Here is a 21,727-nt window from a genome sequence, read left to right as displayed (position 1 = left end):
TGACATATGTATACACTTTTTAATCTAACTTTTGTGACAATGATAATGAAATCAGCAAGAAATTGGCATATCAAGCTTCCTCCTTCTAGCCCCTCGGCGAAGCATTCATAAATTCCTTTGCACTTCTTGCTGCAAGTTAATCAAACAAGTTAAGGTAAGTTTCCTGGAAAGGGTCAGAAATCAAACTACGTGCCACAGTGCTCAGATGCTAACACATCAGTGAAATATGTTGATCAATTGCAGAAATTGAACAATACATTCAAAAAAAGTTAAGTGGATCCTTCTCTTCAAACAGGAGATGCAAGCTTTCCTGCTTGTATCATTTTTTAATTTTTTTAAAATAACTATATATCAATCGGAATAAAATAATTACCTTGAAACACAGACCACGCTAGTAAAGAGTTGTTTTCTCTACATTAATGGTGGCGACCTGCGAGACATTAAGCAGTTTCTGCTATAAAGACATGTATGTGAATCGAATGAATGGAGATGGATTGGTTCCCTGCAAAGTTATGAGCAGATCTCTTTGTGAAGGCAAAATTTGTGTATGATACCATGGTGTAGTTTAGCTAAAGGACAAAAAAAAGGAGAACGATTTTCTTTTATGACTATTCATCGACCACATCCTCGAATTATCCTTTAAAAAGGCCACGAGAATAATAATGTTGTACCCTTCATATTGCTTTTTTTTACGTTATGTTTGGTACTTCATGTCAAAAATGTTTTAGAAATTAAAAATGACCGATCACCATCTGAGACATAGGAGTTTGCCATATAAAACGATTTCAAAGACATTGATTTTGGTAATAATGCTTTTCATAAAGTTAATACTTACATGCACCACAGGATTTTCTACAATATTTGTAGTACCGACCACATCTGTAGCTCATCACGACCCATCTACAATAGCCGTGACTTTGTGTATTTCTGCAAACTGTTCAGTGAGAAAAACGAATCACTTAAGTGAGAAACAATTACATATACGGCTTGAAATAGAATAACAGAGCAACTCCAGCAACTGTAGAAACTACAATAAACTAAATCCTTAAACAATTTATCTGTTAAATGTTTAGGCGAACACGATAGTTTAAAGGCCGAGAAGACAGACTTATAAACATCTTTCTCAAACATGTTTTACAGGTAGCTTCCATAGACAGCTGTCCCTTGTAGTAAGGGAAAAGTTTTAGTCGTCTTCCCTTTTGATACAAAAAATAGAGACATAAACATGCAAGGCCCTAAAACGTTTGGGAAAACTCTTGGTCATTCTCTAAGCCATTGATAATTACTTCTCTCTTGAATCATTCATCGATTAATGAGCAGTGACAAAACTAGCATCACCTTTTCGGCAAGGAATGTTACCCCCACATTTCCTTGTTTGTTTGGAGTATCCTCGACATGAAGAGCCACCGTATGCATAATAAGCATGCGGCCTGGAGCACGTGCGATATCTTGTTTGCGTGCCTCCCGACCCACACGTGCGACTACATTTGCTGTATGGACCCCAGTTAGACCAACCGCCCTCAACTGCAAATACAGCAGAATGAGAATGAAAAGAATGCGAGATATGCTTTTTACATGCGAGATCAGTGGAGCCTAAGAGGTTGTGCCTCATGAATAATAATAAAAAAAAAACAAATAATCAGAAACAAAATACATGGGCGTACTTTGCGTCTTTCGTATTCTTTTTGCCGTCATTCTTATATCGCATCATATCAGCCAATCTCACCTTTACAAAGATGTGAATTACAGCTCCTTTTTCGTCTGCTCGATCCTCTACACCTTTTACCACCGTTTGCTGGTGGCGGATTGTTGCACTTGCGAGTTCTGTATTGATATCCTCTTCCACATGACTTGCTGCATCTGCCGTATCCACTCCATGGAGACCAATGACCGTCCACTACACAAATTAAGGATAGAATTGACAAATTTTGCAATATTTTACTGGAGGAATTTATTTACTTATCTAGAACCGGACAAAAACTCCTACCAAACAATTTTCTAAATTAAATCAGTGGCTTACTTCGGGCAGCTTCCTCTAAACTACCGTTGGAAACCTACAAGTCGTCCCAAATTATGCAGCAGCAGAAGCATATCATACAATGAAGAGTAAGTAATTATTTCCTACCAGTAAGTGAAAGAGGAGATATGGATGATGTAAATAATTTTGGATGAAAGCTTTAAGACTAGCTTTAAACGTAGTATTTCCCCAGCCATCATTGTTTCATTTATTCATTTATTTTATAGGTGTCTATTGATAATAGTTTTTATGGCACATATATGATATGCATGGCGGGTTTGTAGGTTTTCTTTACCTTTACAAGAACGTGAGTTACAGCGTCGTGACCTTCGGCTCGGTCCTCGACATCCTGCTCCACCGTTTGCTGGAGGCGGATTGTTGCAATTGCGAGTTCTGTATTGATAGCCTCCCCCACAAGACTTGCTGCATGTACCATATTTACTCCAAGGGGACCAGTGGCCATCAACTAAACAGATTGAAGACAAGTAAATAATGCTCACGTTAATACCACAAAAATGAAACAATTAGAGTTACGGTCTCCGATTGTCACGGAAATACCTTTCCTGAATGATTTTAAGCGAATTCTCTATTTACGCCGTTTTAAAACTACAACTCTTCCTACTTACTCACTAGAAATCGCTTACTCAATGTAGGGAGCACAATTGGACAACAATTATGGAACCACCGTTCACTAATTTTACGTTTTGATTTTGTTTATTTTGTGTGTGTGTGTTTGTTCCCACGTCAGGGCCTCGTTACACGATATTACTTACCTTTGCAAGGACGCGAATTGCACCTTCTTGTTTGTTTTCCCGGCCCTCCACAGCCTGCTCCACCGTTTGCCGGTGCCGGATTGTTGCACGTCCGGGTTCTGTGTTGAGAGCCTCCCCCACATGACCTGCTACATTTACTGTACCTACCCCAAGGAGACCAGTGACCATCAACTAAGTAGATCGAAGAAAAAGTTAATGATACTCGCTTTAATAGAACGAAAATGACGCACCTATAAGTAAAGTCGGTGTGTCACGGCGGCTTTCACGGAATCAACTTTTCGTCTATAGATTTTGACGCACATTCTCTGTTTCTGCCGTTTGAAGTCTACAGCTCTCCAAGCTTACTCACTAACAATTGCTACTTCGATGTAAAGAACACGACTAGGTATTAATAATGAGAAAATTGTGGTAAAAATAAAACCAATAACTAGCGTAAAAGCTTTTAAAGTGGGCTTTAGGGGTTTCATGGCATATATCCCGTTGATTGATTCCTCCTTTTGACTTTTCTTTTTGCCTCCGAGGCTTGTGCTTTGTCGCTCCGTTTTCCAGCTGCTACTAACCTTTGCAAGGATGTGAATTACACCTTCTTGTTTGTTTGCTCGGTCCTCTACAGCGAGCTCCGCCGTTTGCTGGTGGCGGATCATTGCACGTCCGGGTTCTGTGTTGAGAACCTCCTCCACATGACTTGCTGCACCTTCCGTATCTGCTCCACGGAGACCAGTGGCCGTCAACTATAAACATCGAGAAGACAAAGTGTTTTCCTCTATTCCACTCTTTATATAAGGTGTTGTTATATCGATTACTTCGAATTTGTTTAAACAAATAATCAATTACATTCAAAAATTCAGTTACTATTTCATAATAAGGTTCCAAGGTTCAATATTTAGTCTTAGCTAAAGATCCCCCTTCCTTGATACTTGTCAACCGGTTCGAAAGTGAGTCAAATCATCAGAGGAATGAAGATCTGAAACTGGCCATAATTACAGACGTCTGTAGGATTTTCTCTGCTGAAACAATGTCGAGGTGGGTAAAACGTTGTTTAACAAATAGTTTTGCAATAAATTTTTAAATACATTCCTTTTTCCTTGTGTGGACAGTGTCTCATACACTGTTCAAAGCTGTACGTTTATAGCAAGCCGTACAAACTTCAATATGTCTGGTGATTCATGGTAACTGGTGAAGTCTTGAAAGTTAAAAAAAATTTTGCTAATTTTTTATTACTGTAATCAATATCAACACTGCTAATAACTTTATGATCATCATTATCATCACCAATAATGCTACTACCTGTGTTTTGAATTTTAATTCTAAAGCTTTTAAAAAATTAACCTGGACAAGCTTGTACATTGCAGCCAATTGATTGGAAAGATGCTCCTGGACACTTTTTGCCTCCATTAGCCGGTGCAGGATGGTCACATTTCCGACGTCTGTACCTGAAACCTCCTCCGCAAGTTGCTGTACAACCTCCAAAGCTACTCCAGTGAGACCATTTACCGTCCACTGGCACAGGAAAAAGGAGAAAGAGAAAACCGTATAGATATGAAAATTCAAGTAAAAGAAAAGATTAGAGCATGGTGGAAACGGTGTAACTGTTGTTGCTTTCAGTATGCTAGACAAATATACCACAGAAGGCCACCGCAACAGCGAGCACATAGGTAACGACAAGTTAAAAAAAATGCATTCAAATGTTTATGATAAAAATCAGTTCGCTCGGCAGTTACCAGGGCAGGCATGTGTGTTGCAATCTATCGCCTCCCGAGATGGTCCTGGACAGTTCTTTCCTCTATTGCTGGGTGGTGGACTGTCGCAGCTGCGGGTTCTGTACTTCAGCCCTCCTCCACACGTCTTTGAACATCGTCCGAAAACACTCCATGGAGACCAATTACCATCAACTAAATATGAAAGCATCATTGCATGCAATTATATGTTCTCATAAAATATATCACCGTGATCGCTATTTTATGCGGATTTATACTTCCAATTCCAAGGTTATACCATAATTTAAATTGATGAAGTCTAAATTGTATCTGAATTTATAAGGAAAGGTATTTTTTTGTAAGTGATGAGTTCACACTTTACCTGAGCATGGATGTGTGTTGCAATCTACCGTTTCTCGCGAAGGCCCTTGACAGCTTTTTCCTCCATTGCTAGGAGGTGGGCTATTGCAAAGGCGGGTCCTGTGTTTTAGGCCTCCTCCACAAGTCTTGGAGCACATTCCAAAACTACTCCATGTAGACCAGTTACCATCAACTGGTGTAAAGAAAAAAAAATTTAATCATTCGTGGTCTTACATTTTTGTCACAGAAAAGCAATGTTAACCATTTAAGGAACGCTTTTATTCATCTTGTCTCTAGCCTCGATAAATAAAAACAATCTGATCCTCCTAGAAGCTATATCGAGCCAAACTCTTTAGGATTTTGGGGATTCTTTTAGCGGGATTTTGCGGACCAATGCTCTCTACCGAGTGCAGCTACACAACTATTCGAAGGGGAGGGTTTTTTTCTAGGTTATTTCTTACATAAATAATTACAGGAGCAGTTATTCACCTGCACATACTCCTGCGTTGCAGTGACGAGACATCTTATAATGTCCTGCACATTGTTTTCCACCATGTTGTGGTGCTGGGTTCTTGCATTTCCGATATTTATATTGCACTCCTGCACCACAGCTTTTGCTGCATGGTCCATAGGGTCCCCATGACGCCCAACCTCCATCAACTGACACAAATCAACACACATAAATAAACAAATGTTAATGAAAGGATAATCCGTCTGCATCTTGCACTAGAAAGGCATTGATAGTAGGGAAAATTATGATTTAACCCAAACGGACACCAGCTAAACGATTTTTCCTGTTATCGATTTCTTTGTCCACTCAATAATAAACATACACTGAGATATTAAACGTCTTAAATCGTTCGTGATGCGTTGATGCATAGTGGCTGACTTTTTTTGTATTGTCTTTGTTTTGAGTTTTTTTTTTACTTGCACAGGGATTAAGGTTGCACTGGCGACGTTGTCTGAATGCCCCTTTGCATGTCTTTAAACTATGTGAACGAGATGGGTCGACGCATTTGCGTATTCTTGACTGCATGCCTCCTCCACAGGACTTGCTGCATGTGGTGTATGGACCCCAAGCTGCCCATCTGCCTTCTGCCGATTCCATTGCAGCTAACGGGGCACCAACTGCAACAAACATGGGGAAAATTCGGCTTTGATTAACACTGTTAGTTATTGGGATATGGTTTCTTTTGATTAGGTAATGCCTTAAAAAGTAATAGATTAGCCTGTTTCTGCCCATATTCTCCCAGTCGTAAGACATCAGACCTCACACATTTCATCGCAAAGTTATAAGGATATAGCAAGAGATAGCGGGGATAGAGGAAATCGATTTTCCGAATGAAGAATTACGGTTTGGTGATACGTATAAGCAAGCATGCGAAAACGGCGTCTACTTCCACCGCTGATAAGTTTGTCTCCTCAGACTAAACGGCCATGCATTCATCGAAAATTAATCCTCTAAGATGAGGAATTCAGAGCTGAAGTTAAAAAAAACAAAATAATTAAAAAAAGCATATCTCGAGCGATCTCGATCTTTAATTATACCTTGGAACGCTTTTCCGTAGTTTCTGTTTAAGTTATTCAATCATAAATATTGATTTCAAAGTTATCCATTTTATTAGTGGCTTTATTTTTCTTTTTTCCATGGATACCTGAACACGGTACAAATTGGTTGCAAATCTGCGTTTCCATTGAAGGTCCTGAACAAGCACTTCTACCCTGAACTGAAGAGGCATTGTTACATTTCCTAGATCTGAACTGATAACCGCCATTGCATGATTTAGAGCATGGACTATAAGGACTCCATGAGCTCCAGGTACCTCCATCTGTAAAACAAAGAATATCGCTTTCAATATCCACAGTTGATTGCTTTAGTTTAAACGTGTAAAGCTGAAGGCATTGCGATCCAACGACATGTATACTACTGAAATAATTTTTCCGATTGATCCTTTAAAAATAAGCAACGTCTCAGTGAACAAGAAAGACCAACGAGACGTAATGGGGATTTCATGTAATAATCCTGCGAGATGCAGAATTACAAAGAAACCAAAACCAATAATCTAATTCTCTCTTATTCCCTGTGTAACCAAGCACACGTCTCGTCATGCTTATCCTACATGATTGGACTTATCCTTATGGGCTTTTTTCTTTTTCCTTTTTTTTTTCCTTTTTCGTTCGACAATAAGAAAACTGATGGAGACTTTCTGCCCCTATTAAAACCTGTTTCATTCTGCATTTTTCGTTTAAAGGAGATAAAAGCATACCTGAACATCGGCCGCAGGTTTTTGGACAAGAGGTTGACACAAAAATATGAGAGCAGTAATTTGAAAATTTTAAGCACCAATATTTCGACTTGTCGTAGCATCCTACATGAATAAAAAATTGAAAGCAACGCTTTAAAGGGATTATAAAACATAAAGAAGAAATGGGATAATAAAAAAGGGGGTGAAATGAATGGAGCGAGGGCAGAGAATCTATTGAAGAGCAAAATTGGATAGGGTTGACCGTTATTTATTCTACTAACAAGGTTCGTTTCAAATACTCGTTTTACCTACGTTTCGACAACTCTATCGGTGTATTCATCTTGCAGAAAGGATTCCAGAAAATATATGTGATCGCACGTAATTATGAAGGGATAGATTACTTTTCGTTAATTTTAAATAATTTTCATTTTAAATGTATTCCTTATTCTTTCATTCTGAACACACGTAAAGGTACTCTTAAAAGAACAGTGATACCTTTCAATGCGTTGCTCTCATCTTGCACGCTATCTGAAATGTATAGAGTCAAAAGAAAGATGTTCCAAAACGTTTTAGGAAAAAAAGAATTGTACGTTCATGAGTCGATATCACCTATTATAACCGAGATAATTAGATATCAGACTATGAGCAGTTAGTGACTATTTAATCATTGCAAAATACATCTGCTCTCAATTTTTTAGCAGTTTAAGTAATAAGCTATCTAGAAACCTTCCCCAGGTAATATCTTTTATTTACTTTTTTGGATTTACGAGTGAGTCTGTCACCAAACCACTACTATTTATGCTCGTTGGAAATAAAAGAAAAATTACCTTGTAAATCTTTAATTTCCTTAGCAAGATCTAATTAAAAAGGAAGCATTTTTATCATGGATAGTTCAACTATTTATTAAAATATGGAGTTAACAATATAGGGCCTCCTACTACGCCATTGTATCACGATAAAGAAATGGCATGAATAGATTACGGTTCCAACAGTTTTCTTCTAAAGCGGTAGCATTCTAGGGAATTAAGGATAAATTTATAATCCGATGCTTTGATGAATGTGCATGAGCCCCTTTAAAGGACTTAAAGGCACTTCTCGCTAAAAGGGCTTGCACTTGAGTAACTTTCCCTACGATCCATCTCTACAGTATTTTCTCTTTAAATCTTTTAGTACATCCTTTAGAGCAACTGCATCGAGTGTACATCAATAGATAATGGCTTACCTGCTTTAAGTTCTCCCGTAGACAAAGAATAAGAGAAGGTTAGAACAAAGAGTAAAATCAAAATCACTTGTCTCTCCATCGCAATTACAAGACAATGGAGTTATTCCAAAGCGCAATCTCCTATAATACCCTCCACAACAAAAGACCCTTTTAAACCAAATATCAGTATTTGACACGAAACCAGTATAGCTTATGAATACCGTTTTCGCGTTTTACTTATAATTTACCTCTTTTACCTTTTTTTAATTTTTTTGTATTTTCCAGATCATTTAAGCTCTCGACTTAGTTGATTTCAATTTTCCTCCCAAAAAAACTTGCAGAAAGTTTCAATCAGGAAACTGTTGGGTCTCAATCTAACATTCCCAGTCCAATAAATCTTTCATGCCAGATTGTGGTCACTGAAAATTAAACGTTAATTTAGTTGTTTATTCTCAATAACCGCAATTGATTCGGCTATGGCGTCTTAATCACACGAACTTTTGGATTTCAAAACCGCTTCCATTTCGCTGAGGAGGCCGTATTATATTTCGGTTACGGAGCCAAGTCCCCTACATAAATGACATCTTTGGAAAGTGCGTGTTCGTCTCTTTTTTAATGCATTATTGATGATGATTCCTTATTTATCATCATCTTTATTCTCCAGTGAAAGCGGAAACACCGGCAACATGGGCTGAAAACATCAGTAAATCGACTGCGATACTGGGGACTTATATTAGCTGCTAATTATGGCTAACTAAAATAGAATGGACGAGAAATAGAATGAGGGCAGGCACATCTCGATGAGAGCATCAAATTAGGTTTATGAAAAGGAAAAAATACATTTAGTGACTTTTTGAAGGATAGCTTTAAGAGCTTCATTGAAAACATTGGAGACAAATGTGCTCTCAATCGTTAAAGAAAGCCTTAATGAATGCTTTTTGTGTAAAGAGTACCATATCGTGTTACCACCCATGAGTGACTCTGCTGATATTGCTCCACAAATAATTCGATTACCGAGTGTGCACTTAAAGCTAGGCGAAATAAGAAACACAAAACTGAATCACTCCGCAATATTACAACATGCCCACTGCCTCACACGAAACGGTACATGATTGCTTTTTAACCATGAATTTTCTTTGCTTGTAAAGTGAAATTCGTGAATTCTGCAAATTCCAATGCTAATTTTGAAAAATGCAGAAATAGGAAGACTATCCAAACATTTATTCAGTTGTGTTGAATGAAATATATATATATATATTGTTTTAGGATATCAAACTCGGTGTTCTGTTGGAAATAAAAGAAAAAAATTCGCACCCAGAGAAAGGAGAATCAAATCTAAAATAAGGAGGCAACATAATTTACTTCGAGGTTAAGACTTTTACATATTTTTTTCGAAAAAAAAAACCTTTAAGTTCTTAAGAAAGGGCACCACCTACTTTAAAAAAATGCATGCATTGCATGTTGCAGTTAAAAAATGGGAATGGTAGCAATTCTAAATTCGTTTTTCGAAAGTTCTCTACTTCTTTGAAATTAGCTTGATCGAAATTGAAAGCGAACATAAGTAGCGATCTATGCATTGTCTACTTTGTCCCCCATAGTTTCTTTTGTGGAAAAGTTTATTTCAATTGGCGTACGAATAAAAAAAATGCGTTCTCGTGATTCTTCAATGGTATATAAGTGCGAACTGAGATTTTTTGTATCACAGGCAGGCAAGAAGGTAACGCGAAAAACGTGCAAAATCAAAATGTTGTTTCGTAATTTGCTAGTATTTTCCATTTCTCTTCAGTGTTCTTCCGCGTTTTGGCCATTTTCCGAGAGCTCTGATGCCGTAGAAGGTAAAACTTTCATTTGTTAAATCACACAGTATTTCAAATTGGACCAAAAAGAAGGTAAAAAAAAACGCTAGGGGAAACTTGGTCAGAAAAGTCCTCCGAAGTGATGATAGATAGCATGTGCGACCACGTGACCTGATAGATCTCATTTCCTAATGCATGATTGTCTTCCTCTTAAAATTCAGGTGTTATCGTCCTTTACCCATTTGATGTAATTTCAATTAAGGGATTGAGGAACACACTTGCCTAACTTAAATGCTTCACTTGGTTATGGAAAATCTGGTTTAGATTCATATGTACGATCAGGCGCGCTTTCATTTATCAGCTTGACAGATATACACCATCAGACTTAAAATACCATATGCATGTGGTTATAATACTATTGACTAATACGACTAGAGCCTATATTTACAGATCTTGATAGCTTTACCGCGGATGATTCTGACTACTTTAACGGTAAGTTCACAATGAGTGCGCTTAAGATTAAACTTCTATCATTTAAACTTATTTACAGATCAGTTGGTGTTTGAATCTAATTTTTCATCAAATCTTGTTCCGGAAGGTCACCTTTCGTACTACTTGCGTGTTTGAGATCTTTTATACCTTGGTGCCTGAATTGACATTATCAGTAGTTCTGAAAAAATAAAACATTGCATGATAAGGGAGGAAAAAAGGTGGTGGAGGAACTTATTTTCTACACTAAAGTAGTTTAAAGAGCGTAATTTAATTGTTGTTTTTCATTATACCGACAGTTATTGTTGTTTTAATATTCTTTTTTAAAATTAATTTTCCAGATTGTTTGGACACCTACTCATGCGAAAAATGTTTCAAGATAAAGTCAGATGGAAAGTGTTACCATCACATGAAGGATTGCAGGAAAACATGCTCAGGATGTAAAGGTGCTGTTAGAATTTTTCATTGGTATGTTTGAAGCATCTTATAAATCTTGGCGGTAAGAAAAATGGAGATCTACAGTAAGGAAATTATGTTTGATTAAATCTTGTAGTTCTTTAACTGCGTGGGCGCGTCAACGTCTGCTTGCAGTTTGGTTAAGTATTGTCTAAATCGATGTATCTATAAAAAATTGGTTCTCACGAAATCGTGGATTCATTCCATTTTTTTTTCAGGACTAGACAGCGATCGATTCGGCACAGAGAAATGCGAACTCTACAAGAAAAAGGGTTACTGCAATTATCCCTCTTTCAAGTATTTCAAGTGCCAGAGAACTTGTAGTATTTGTGAAGGTGAGAAATTTCGGTTGAATGAGTCAAAGCAGAGTTAAAGGAAGTGCAATGTAGCAGAAATACGCGTCAAATATTAAGTGCTTGTCCAGTAATAATTGTTGGAAGATGAAACTGGTCTTGAAGATGTCTCTACCGTCCATTTTTTTTTTGTAGTTGATGGAAACTGGGGCAATTGGGGCTCGTGGAGTGAATGTTCGAAGAGTTGTGGTGGCGGTCGGCAGGGAAGGAAACGAGAATGCAATAATCCCAAACCTGCATATGGTGGCAAAGCATGTCCCGGTACATCTGCGAGTTCACGCGATTGCAACACTGACGAGTGCCCAGGTGGGTTGAACTCACTTTGGTTTCAAATCAAGCGTAATATTCCAAAAGGAAGAAAATGTTGTATTTTTCTCACCTATTTTTTTTCTTCATATATCTGAAATGTAAGAAGAGAATATAAAATGCTGTTTAGGTAATTTTTGTCAGATAGAGCAATTTTCTGTTTAGCGTCGAAAGTGATCCCAGATTTCATTGGTTGCCCTTTATTTCTCTCTGTGATTGGTCCTAAAGAAATCGCACCCACCAGCCAGTCAGACGCAAAACTAGCACAAAACAAGACTTTCTTGTATTTTAGGCAGTTTATTTGTCTTTATTTTGATTTGTCATTGGCTCTCAAAGATATTTTCCTTTCTTCTGACTAGCCAACGCGATTACTTTGGTTTTGATTTTACAACACTCAATCCAAAGGTGCTCTTTACGATTTGTGATTAGAATAAATCTATTACGCAGTTGATGGGAACTGGGGAGAGTGGAGCCAATGGAGCACATGTTCAAAGTCTTGCAAGCAGGGAAAACAGTCGCGAACACGCAAATGTAACTCACCGGCGGCAAAGTATGGTGGGAAGGCTTGCAAAGGAGATGGAGAAGAGACCAGAGTATGCAATAATGATGTGCCATGTCCAGGTAGGCTAGACCTTTCTAGATATACAGTAAATACTATTGAATCTCACTTGAAAAGTGATCATTCATTTTTTGTTTTTTTGTTTTGGTTTTTGTTTTGATAAAATTGCTTACCTACTGTAAATGCTTTTTAGTCTGAGTTTTTACCCGATCTGTCATGTCATAACTTTTTTAGAAAGTAAATGAATAAAACGCGTTGGTTAATCGAGAAGTGGCACCTATGGTTATTATTTTGTTTGACTGACATAGACTTTTATTGAATACAATTGCCTCACCAGCATTCAAACGCTTTCTGACAATTTGGTGTCGTTGTGAGTTTGTGAAATACCTTACATGTAGTTAATGATTTAAAAGATGTGTTTGATTTTTAAATTAGTAAACGGGAATTGGGGGCAATGGGGACAGTGGAGTGCATGTACGAAGACGTGCAAGGAGGGAAAACAATCTAGAAAGCGTGAGTGCAACTCGCCTACTCCTCAGTACGGCGGAAAAGCATGTGAAGGAAAGGCAGTTGGAATCCGTATTTGCAACGCAAATGTTCCATGTCCAGGTCAGTTATATATCTTGCATTGAATCCTATGTTTACCATTTTCCCGCCTGTGTTGGCGGGTAAAGAGAAATCGTCTTTCCACTTTAATCAGTATGAACAGCTTTCGATATTAAACTTTAAGAACCTATTGATAGACTAAAAAAAGGGACACTAATATTTCCAGCACGACAGAGGATATAACCTAGTACGAAATAATGAATGATTATGTCTTTAGTTGACGGTAATTGGGGGCAGTGGAGTGCATGGAACACATGTACAAAGACGTGCAGACAGGGAAGACAATCAAGAACACGGAAATGCAACTCACCATCTTCTCAATATGGTGGTAGAAAATGCGACGGGCATTCCGGCCAGACTCAAATTTGCAATCAAAAGGTCCCCTGTCCAGGTTATAATCTTCTACGTTTAGACTCAACGATATCTCTCTTTAGACCTCTCTAGAAATCAACGAGAAATTACGATGATGCGAGTGACATCTTATTAAAAATGACTTAATATATCATCACCTTAACGAACTTATTCTCTAGCACCTCTCAACATTTCCCCTTTCACTGAAAGGAGCATTAAATGAACAATTTTGGGTTGGTAATCAAAATAAACGGCCAGAAATAAAAGTTCATAAAAGAATATTCCGACCTAATGGGAATGAGACTTATCACTCTAAAACTTGTCCAAACAACAAATTTTAAATTCAGTTGACGGAAACTGGGGAGGATGGAGTGGATGGAGTACATGCACAAAGACCTGTAAACAGGGAAAACAGTCAAGAACACGCAAATGTAACTCACCAATTCCTCAGTACGGTGGAAGGAAATGCGATGGACAGTCTAGCCAGACTCAGATTTGCAACCAGAAAGTCCCCTGCCCTGGTAGGCGTGGATTTTAGTATTGAAGTCTATCTAGCTTTGTAAGGAAATTCGAGGTATTCAAATTGCAGTTCGGCAATCACATGATGCATTTTGCTTTAAGCTTTCGCCCACTGAATAACTGCAAATGATCGCATTGCAGGAATGAGCTAACGATTCTTTTAAATGTCTGGTCTTCAGTTGATGGAAACTGGGGAGAATGGAGTGAATGGAGCAGTTGTACTAAAACATGCAAGCAGGGGAAGCAGTCGAGGACACGTGTATGCAACGCGCCAGCTCCTCAGTATGGTGGAAAGAAATGCGATGGAGAAGGAAAGGAAACACAAGTGTGTAACGACAAAGTCCCATGTCCAGGTAAATATTAACCTTTCAGAGACGATTTACCCTGGTAATCGGATATTGATTGAAAGATGTAGAGTTCACACTTTTATTTCTGGTGAAACTCTTGATATTGTGAAGATAGAGATAACGATAGTGCATTTTTCGTTATCGTAGTAATTGCGACAACATGAATTTTTTCATTATCAAAGCCGCTGTTTCCCAGAAGAGAAACAATCGATAGCAATGGTAGCTTAAAATTACAAAATTTGAAAGCAAATTATGTTTACTTTTTCGGCGACAAAGGCTTAAGCACATTTATCGTTGCTTTCCCCTTGCTTTTTTTCATTTTTTTTCCATAATACATTACGTTCAACTTAAAAATTGCTAAATTACCCCAAAAGCATATCACTTACATGCTAAGACTTCTTAAAATACAAACATTTGGCTTTCTTTGTTACAATGCTACTTTAGTGGAGAAGCAGACGTTATTAACAGCTCTACATAACCTTGCTTGCTCGTAGTTGCTTAAAAGTTTGATTAACAACATATTTTTCATTTTATATTGGGAAAAACGGAATGTATAGACGTCATCAGAAGCTTGAAAAATCGATATGTAAACGTCATTGATAGTTTCTGCATGTTTTACGATTTCAGTTGATGGAAATTGGGGTGAATGGGGCGAGTGGAGCACTTGTACTAAAACTTGCAGACAGGGAAAGCAGTCCAGATCTCGTGAGTGTAATTCACCAGCTCCTAAATATGGTGGAAAGAAATGCGCTGGAGAAGGAATGGAGACCCAAGTGTGTAACGACAAAGTCCCCTGCCCAGGTAATCAATGCATTCCTTCAGGGATTTGTGTTTTACCATAGTCCTTTAATGTGCATATACGTATTACGCGGATCGTGATTTCGTGGCAAACATCTGACTTGTCGGTAAGGGTGATGCATCATCTCTACTACAACACTCTTTCGGGATAGTTAAGAAATGTCTCCGTTGACATTGCTTGTAGTTCCATAGTTGTAGTGGCATTTCTTAAAAGTTGTCGCTTTTGGTTGAAGCACAAACAAAGATACCCAGATATATATACTTACATGTAAATAAATATAAATAGATAGATAGACAGATAGATGGATGGATACCGAGGCACATTTCATAGCCTGGCAGGAGATATAACTGTGATAAAAACCTTCTCCATATTTTCAACTGTAGTCGACGGAAACTGGGGAAAATGGAGTGAATGGAGCACTTGTACTAAGACATGCAAGCAGGGGAAGCAGTCGAGAACACGTGAATGTAATTCACCTTCTCCTCAGTATGGTGGAAAGAAATGTGATGGAGATGGAAAAGAAACACAAGTTTGTAACGACAAAGTCCCATGTCCAGGTATGTAAGTCTTCTTTCAGGATTGATCATGGCAAACTGTATTCAATAGCTATGATTAAGGAGTTGGATGCATTGTTTATAACATGACATGTAATTAGATTTTCGGCCATTTTGTTACTACTAAGCTTTAACTTTTACCGAAATAAGACGTGGGAACGGTGGCAGTTTTTAGTTTTTAGACGGTCGCTGGGTATCCAGCTCGCTTCCTTTCAAAAAACTCTTTTCAATATTCTGAGTTGCAGACAGTTGCCTCGGCATGCACTGAAAGGTTTCATAAAAATCGTTTGGTATTAAGTGATAAAACTTAATTTTTTTGCTTTCGTCTGGTGCTAAGTTGACGGAAACTGGGGAGGGTGGAGTGAATGGAGCACATGTACCAAAACATGTAAGCAAGGAAAACAATCCAGAACTCGTAAATGTGATAGCCCTGCTCCAAAGTATGGAGGGAGAGAATGTGAAGGAGAAGCTGATGAAAATCAAATCTGCAATGACAAAGTCCCTTGCCCAGGTATGCATTAAAGCTTTAATAAGATCTGGTCAGAAGTCCGAGTTACCCCAACGGTTTTATTTGTAAAGCTATTCTTTAGAGTTTATATTTGGAGTCTTTATATCTCTTTTCTCGAAAATGACACTACTTGTACCTGGTGTGTTGCTCGAAACATCTTGGTTGAGAAGGAATAGACAACGCAAAACCTGTTATATACGATGGGCTATTCTAGGTCCTCTTGGGATATCGGTGAACATTATTAGTATCCTAAGAGACATCACTTAAGGAGCAATGTTGAATGTGTAATCTTCATTCACTTATCTTTACCCTCTGCCTAGTGTCGGTATTTAATGCGTTTTATACAATTCGTATGTGTCGCGGACATATGTTATCTCAGAGTACTCATAAAAAAAAAAATGGTATGATTATGAGCTTTCAAGTTAAGGAGATTAACTACTAAGACTACTTAGTACTACTACTTAACTACTACTACTACCATTTTTTACGGAATTTTTCATCTAGTTGATGGAAACTGGGGACGATGGGGCGCATGGAACACGTGCAGCAAAACATGCAAAGAAGGAAAACAGTCAAGAACCCGTGCTTGCGATTCACCAAAACCTCAGTATGGTGGAAAGAAATGTGACGGCGAATCTGGTCAAATTCAAGTTTGCAATAAGAATATTCCTTGCCCAGGCATGTTTAAGCCACAACTAACTAGAAGTTCATCATACAAGCACATTTATTTAATACTTTTGAGGGAAGGGAGTGTGTTTCTCCTTCAAGAAGTTTCTACTTTGCCGTTTCCTTGCTTTAACAGTACAGTTTTACCCTAATTATCATCAAGAGAGTGAAAACATCTTGAGGACAGGGGGATACAGCTTTAGTCGCTTACTTCACCGAAGGCTCAAGTTTTGCACTCTCGTCCTTTTTGAGAAAGCTGTGTTTACTTGTTAAATGCTGTGTTCTCTTTTCTATAATTTTCTCGATGACAATTTATTGGTATTCAAAAGTTTTTTAAATGCTTGTACTGAGGGTGATAATGAGAGCTTAACTTTAATATTCCGAAAGAATTAAAAAAATAAATTTGGTGGTATTTCGGTTAAAATAAACTCAGAATCATAGAATCAGATATAACTAGCTGTTGATTGGCATTTGCCGTGGTCGTACCATGAATTATTGTACACTCTCTTAGTGGATGGAAACTGGGGCGAGTGGGGAGCCTGGACTACATGTAGCAAGTCGTGTGGAGGAGGAGAACATTCGAGGAAGCGTTTATGCAACAGTCCTGCAGCTGCGCATGGTGGCAAGAAATGTGAAGGGGCATTTCGACAAATACGGCCTTGCAATCAGAACAACTGTCCAGGTATGAAGAACGCCTACAAATGCATGTGGGATGGCATGAATAAACCTTTTAGCTTTTGAAGAATATTCAATTATTTTTCTTTGATTGGTCCGGGACACCTGCCACTAGGGTTGGCCTATTTTCTTCATTCTGGTTTGTAGCACCTTAAGGTTGTATAACTGTTTACAAACATTTCAGCAGTTATTTTTTGTTTCCTTGATCCTAACAAATTACCCACTATTTAGGGAATACATGTGATCCTAACAACAGTTTTTCCTTAGTTTGTCTTCCAACCTCACCACCATGAAGAAGTTGATAAGTAAGCGGGACAGAATTGGTGGAGCTGTTATGACTTACTTGAGAAAACCTCCAATACTTACACTAAATAGCAGTGATGAGCGCATTTTCCCCATTTTGGTTTTCTTATCATAAATAGTGGATGGAAATTGGGGTGCGTGGAGTGCATGGAGCACGTGTAGTAAGAGTTGCAAACAAGGGGAGCAATCGAGAACTCGTGAATGCAATTCACCCAAACCTCAGTATGGTGGTAAAAAATGCGAAGGCAGCGCTAGGGAGAAAACTGTTTGTAACAAGGACGTCCCTTGTCCAGGTAATGAAGTTTAGAGTAGTATGCCAAGTGCTATATATATATATATATATATATATATATATTGTATTTTTTCCAACTACTATTGTATTTTGTAAAGGGAAGCATCAGATTTGCCAGTGGTCAATATGAGATCAATACCGGTTTTCGTTAACTTTCGTTGATAAAACACTTGTTCTGTGGATTATGATGTGATTGATAAACGGGAAAAGAAACAAGTTGTTAAAACAAATTTCGTATATCGATCTGGCATTGCTATCTGATGTGTAATAATATCTCAGTAATGTAATCAATGAATAATGTAATGTATTACCCGCTGGTCTTTGCGCTGTTTATGCATATTAAAAATAGCCTTGTTTTGCTGATTTACAAATTTTGCGGATGTGTTCCATATGCATAGGGTATTAGAATTCAACCAGTCACACTTTCGTTCCTTTATTCACCACAGTCGATGGAAGCTGGGGCTCGTGGGCTCCTTGGAGTGCCTGCAGTGCCACGTGTGGGTATGGAAGTCGAGAGAGAAAACGTGTTTGCGATAATCCAAAACCAGCCTACAATGGAAAGTCATGCGTAGGTATTGGGCACCAGAAGTCGAGATGCCACGCCTACTATCCTTGCCCTGGTACGTTCCTTTTTCCAATTTTCAGTATAATATTTTACTTTTTAAATACCACTTGCACTGCAAGCTTTAATTTAGCAATTCTTGCTCGACATCTTATGTTTAGGGAGGTCTTACATTAGCCTGTTCACATCGTTAAGGGGGCAAGTCTTGCTTTTTATAAGCGAACCATAGATTTATTATTAGTGTACCTCTCTAGTTAGTTCGCTTTTGACCATAGAGTTCAAAATTTAGCCTTTGTAACATCTTTTAAACGTGTGGGATCATTTGCTGGATGATTTACACCTTTTTATCCAATGGCAGTCGATGGTAATTGGACAAGTTGGGGAGACTGGACGTCGTGCACCAAGACTTGTGGTCTGGGTTACAGAAAGAGATCACGTTCATGTGCAAATCCTCCTCCACAGTATGGAGGCTCTGGTTGTGTTGGGCTTAACGACCAGGTGGAACATTGCAAGGACAAATCTTGTAAGGGATTTAATGCGCTTTCGTACATCACATTTACACCTTTACATTAACATTGAAGGTTTCAACCTTTTTTTATTGCAAAGAGAAGTTAGTACTGTTTTTGTTTCTCATTCTGGAGGTTTCTGGGGAGTACTGCATCAAGCAATTTTTGATCATTTTTTCAAAATTATTCTTAATTTTTCTTGATGTTTCTATTTTTTTACTGTTGGTGTTGTACTACGTGTTGTAGTATATAATTCCAAGAGAAGCAAAAAGACATAGCCAGAATCCTTAGAGTCCTTTGTTTATTTCAATTTGGCTATGTATCAATAAACAGTTGCAAGGCAAAATAAGTCATCCGTGAGGTAGTTAAAATTTTAAAAACGATATTATTGTTAACATTTCAGGCCCAGACTACTGATTCCACGCAAAGGGCAGCACTTGAATGAAGGTTTTAAAAACAGGTACGGCTCTCATTTGCCTCCATTTTTCATTCCATACTGTGATGTCTCTTAATTTGGATTAAACTTTAGTTGAAATGAAAGAGACCCGCAACTTTTGGGCAAAAACTAACAATTCGTTAGCGAAATTTATGCCCTTGATCAAGCATGATAATATGCTTGTAAGTTGTGCATTCACCTGTAATAACCCTTTTTTTTTTCTTTCAATTTGCAGTGTGCGTCTGAAGAAGTCATGGAAATCCAGTGCATATGATAAATTTGAAATAAAAACTGCTCATTCGTTAATGACAGAACAAACAAATGATCATGTTACAGTGAAGTAGAAAGTAGAATAAAAGTCACACGTAAAACTATGCAGTTATCTTTTTCTGTACTGTCGTTTCTGTTGACCCTGGATGAATACAATATGATAATAATAAAAATAAAAAGAACAAACTTTGCTGAGAAAAAGACATGATACATATGCACGCATTAGCCAAAAGGAAGAACATGTGTCCAGGAAAATAGGTCGGAATATACTTGTTTAACTAAGATTATCTCACACGATGGAAATCCAAATCTAAAATTCAAAAATTTCTTTTTTGGAAATATTTAATTTTATTTAAAGATTGTTTCCCACAATAGATTTTCCTCGGGATTTTACACGTTTCTGGTTATATTTAATATGTTCGCCCCCAATAGGCTCTTAAGGAAAGGCTACTTATGAATTCTCATGCATAATGAATTTCTATAGTATCTAGGCATAAGTAATTTGGTTATGAGTTTTTTTAAAAGATATATATAAAGAGAAGTCCTGATAACTTTCTGCCCGCTCTCTTTCCCTAAAATCTCTAATACTCAGAGAACTTCACGATGTTTCATTGGGGATGATGGATAACGAGTTGATTGTACTTTCTAAAATTTTACTAGATTTGAGATTTCCTATGGAGTATAGACGTGCCGCTGTGGGTACAGAATGGACTCTTCTTTATTTGCCTTTTTTCGCGTGGCCTTAAAAAGTAGGTCAGGTGATCCAGGCTGGTCCTTGAGCAAGTTTCAGATGGTTGTTAACGTTGTAACCTTTCTTCTCGCAGCATGAACCAGAAATGTTTTTAATGAAAATTTTTTCCAATGTCTTGATATAATACAAATTCAATACAAAAAATTATCTACAAATCGCGTAATTTCACTCTTTCTTGACCGAAATTTTATTGCAATCCTTACGTCAAGCTGGTAGAGGTAGAGTATTAAAAATTTACTTTTTCAACATAAATGAAGCAAACATTCCTATTTAAGCTTACGAACAGCAGAAAACATATTGGAATTAATTTAAAATTTTTCAATTTGTTATGTGCGATTACCTCTCTGTTGATCTGTATTCCCGCTTCGTTTCGCCATCCAATCGCACCGTGCCATGCTCAATCTCGCTCTTTTGAACTCTCCTGAGAAATGTCTTTTCAAAACATGCGATATGATATTTTTGGTTATGGCCCTTAGATATGCTGACACCTACTAATAATAAAGAAACATTCTAGCCATGCTGATTGTGCAAATGACGACTGATATGATACCATACGCATGGCAGATAAACCGAACTTGAATGACCAGTAGGGTTTTGTAGCTCAGCCTTACAATTACTGGTCCGATTGAAAAACCCTCAGTGACTTCAAATTTCCATCACGACTTTTTTTCCTAACACAGCTGAATACCTTGAAGATGTTAGTGACGAGACTGGTTCTGAAGAATTAGGAGAGATGAATGATGAAGAAGAGGAGAATGGTGGTTAACAGTTGGACGAGTAATGAAAAGGGACTGAAGGTTTAAGAGACCGAGGGAGGTAAGAAGTGATGATAATTAAAGTAAACAAGAAATGGTCTTACGATGTGCCCCTTACATGGCGGTGTTTCACCTTGAAGACACTTATGTTTGAGCTTAAAACAAACGATAGCAGCACAAAATATAACAACAGTTATACAAAATGAGTCGCATCTACGAAAAAATTGCATTCGTTGAAACATGACGTAGTCCTTATGGGATAATTATTATTTTGTTTCATCTGATGATGATGAAGATTTTGAGGATGTTGATGAAGATTCTGAGGATCATGAAGTTCTCAAAGACCCAACGTGGAAACGTTAATAAATCACGCTATTTCGTATTCTTCAAACTAACCAATCCTAATACCTAACAGATAACAACAGTACACGGAACATCTAAGCTCACTCATGAATGATGCTGTATTTTTCATATTGTTGTTGAAAGTGACAACATCCTCACCATACTGTATTTTTCATATTGTTGTTGAAAGCGACAACATCCTCACCATTCAACTCCTTTTTTATTATTATTT

General features: G+C 37.7%; 2 protein-coding genes across 5 annotated transcripts; one reads left to right on the top strand and one right to left on the bottom strand.

Annotated features, from left to right (window-relative positions):
• Nucleotides 1–7: 7 nt before the first annotated feature.
• Nucleotides 8–8,449, bottom strand: LOC113685789 (coadhesin). The gene is made up of 17 exons (XM_089181211.1): nucleotides 8,316–8,449; nucleotides 7,589–7,621; nucleotides 7,115–7,216; nucleotides 6,503–6,676; nucleotides 5,775–5,975; nucleotides 5,337–5,507; nucleotides 4,870–5,040; nucleotides 4,512–4,682; nucleotides 4,120–4,290; nucleotides 3,351–3,521; nucleotides 2,791–2,961; nucleotides 2,313–2,483; nucleotides 1,727–1,897; nucleotides 1,339–1,524; nucleotides 836–934; nucleotides 374–430; nucleotides 8–129 (listed from the first exon to the last, which is right to left on the bottom strand). The coding sequence occupies exons 1-16, from the start codon at nucleotides 8,392–8,394 to the stop codon at nucleotides 417–419; spliced, it is 2,256 nt and encodes a 751-aa protein (XP_089037337.1). The 5' UTR covers nucleotides 8,395–8,449; the 3' UTR covers nucleotides 8–129; nucleotides 374–416.
• A 1,529-nt stretch (nucleotides 8,450–9,978) lies between these two features.
• Nucleotides 9,979–19,748, top strand: LOC113685788 (coadhesin). 4 transcript variants are annotated; one of them, XM_027203342.2, is made up of 19 exons: nucleotides 9,979–10,129; nucleotides 10,541–10,582; nucleotides 10,921–11,025; nucleotides 11,254–11,370; nucleotides 11,524–11,694; nucleotides 12,142–12,315; nucleotides 12,689–12,862; nucleotides 13,558–13,731; nucleotides 13,909–14,082; nucleotides 14,704–14,877; nucleotides 15,259–15,432; nucleotides 15,767–15,940; nucleotides 16,442–16,615; nucleotides 17,115–17,285; nucleotides 17,701–17,874; nucleotides 18,320–18,493; nucleotides 18,794–18,958; nucleotides 19,345–19,401; nucleotides 19,613–19,748. In XM_027203342.2, exons 1-18 carry the CDS (start codon nucleotides 10,039–10,041, stop codon nucleotides 19,356–19,358), a joined length of 2,616 nt encoding a protein of 871 aa, XP_027059143.2. In that variant the 5' UTR covers nucleotides 9,979–10,038; the 3' UTR covers nucleotides 19,359–19,401; nucleotides 19,613–19,748. The 4 variants fall into 4 exon arrangements, with proteins under 4 accessions (XP_027059143.2, XP_027059145.2, XP_089037336.1 ...); XM_027203344.2 differs by lacking the exon at nucleotides 15,767–15,940; XM_027203343.2 differs by lacking the exon at nucleotides 10,541–10,582 and having other exon boundaries at nucleotides 10,011–10,129.
• The last annotated feature ends 1,979 nt before the right edge of the window (nucleotides 19,749–21,727 follow it).

The sequence above is a fragment of the Pocillopora damicornis genome, chromosome 8 (genome assembly GCF_964200805.1).
Source record: "Pocillopora damicornis chromosome 8, jaPocDami1.2, whole genome shotgun sequence".
In the NCBI taxonomy this organism is placed as follows: Eukaryota; Metazoa; Cnidaria; class Anthozoa; order Scleractinia; family Pocilloporidae; genus Pocillopora; species Pocillopora damicornis.
The sequence above is the reverse complement of the archived record's forward strand: the minus strand, read 5'-3'. Positions and strand labels throughout refer to the sequence as shown.

What these genes read in the sequence shown, in the direction of transcription:
- LOC113685789 (XM_089181211.1), bottom strand. Translation starts at nt 8,394, where the DNA reads ATGGAGAGACAAGTGATTTTGATTTTACTCTTTGTTCTAACCTTCTCT. An exon ending in CAACCTTAATCCCTGTGCAA is followed by an intron (nt 5,508 to 5,774) that starts GTAAAAAAAAAA and finishes GATTTGTGTCAG; the next exon opens with TTGATGGAGGTTGGGCGTCA. An exon ending in CAATTCGCGTCCTTGCAAAG is followed by an intron (nt 2,484 to 2,790) that starts GTAAGTAATATC and finishes CAATCTGTTTAG; the next exon opens with TTGATGGCCACTGGTCCCCT.
- LOC113685788 (XM_027203342.2), top strand. Translation starts at nt 10,039, where the DNA reads ATGTTGTTTCGTAATTTGCTAGTATTTTCCATTTCTCTTCAGTGTTCT. An exon ending in TAATGATGTGCCATGTCCAG is followed by an intron (nt 12,316 to 12,688) that starts GTAGGCTAGACC and finishes TTTTTAAATTAG; the next exon opens with TAAACGGGAATTGGGGGCAA. An exon ending in TGACAAAGTCCCTTGCCCAG is followed by an intron (nt 15,941 to 16,441) that starts GTATGCATTAAA and finishes TTTTTCATCTAG; the next exon opens with TTGATGGAAACTGGGGACGA.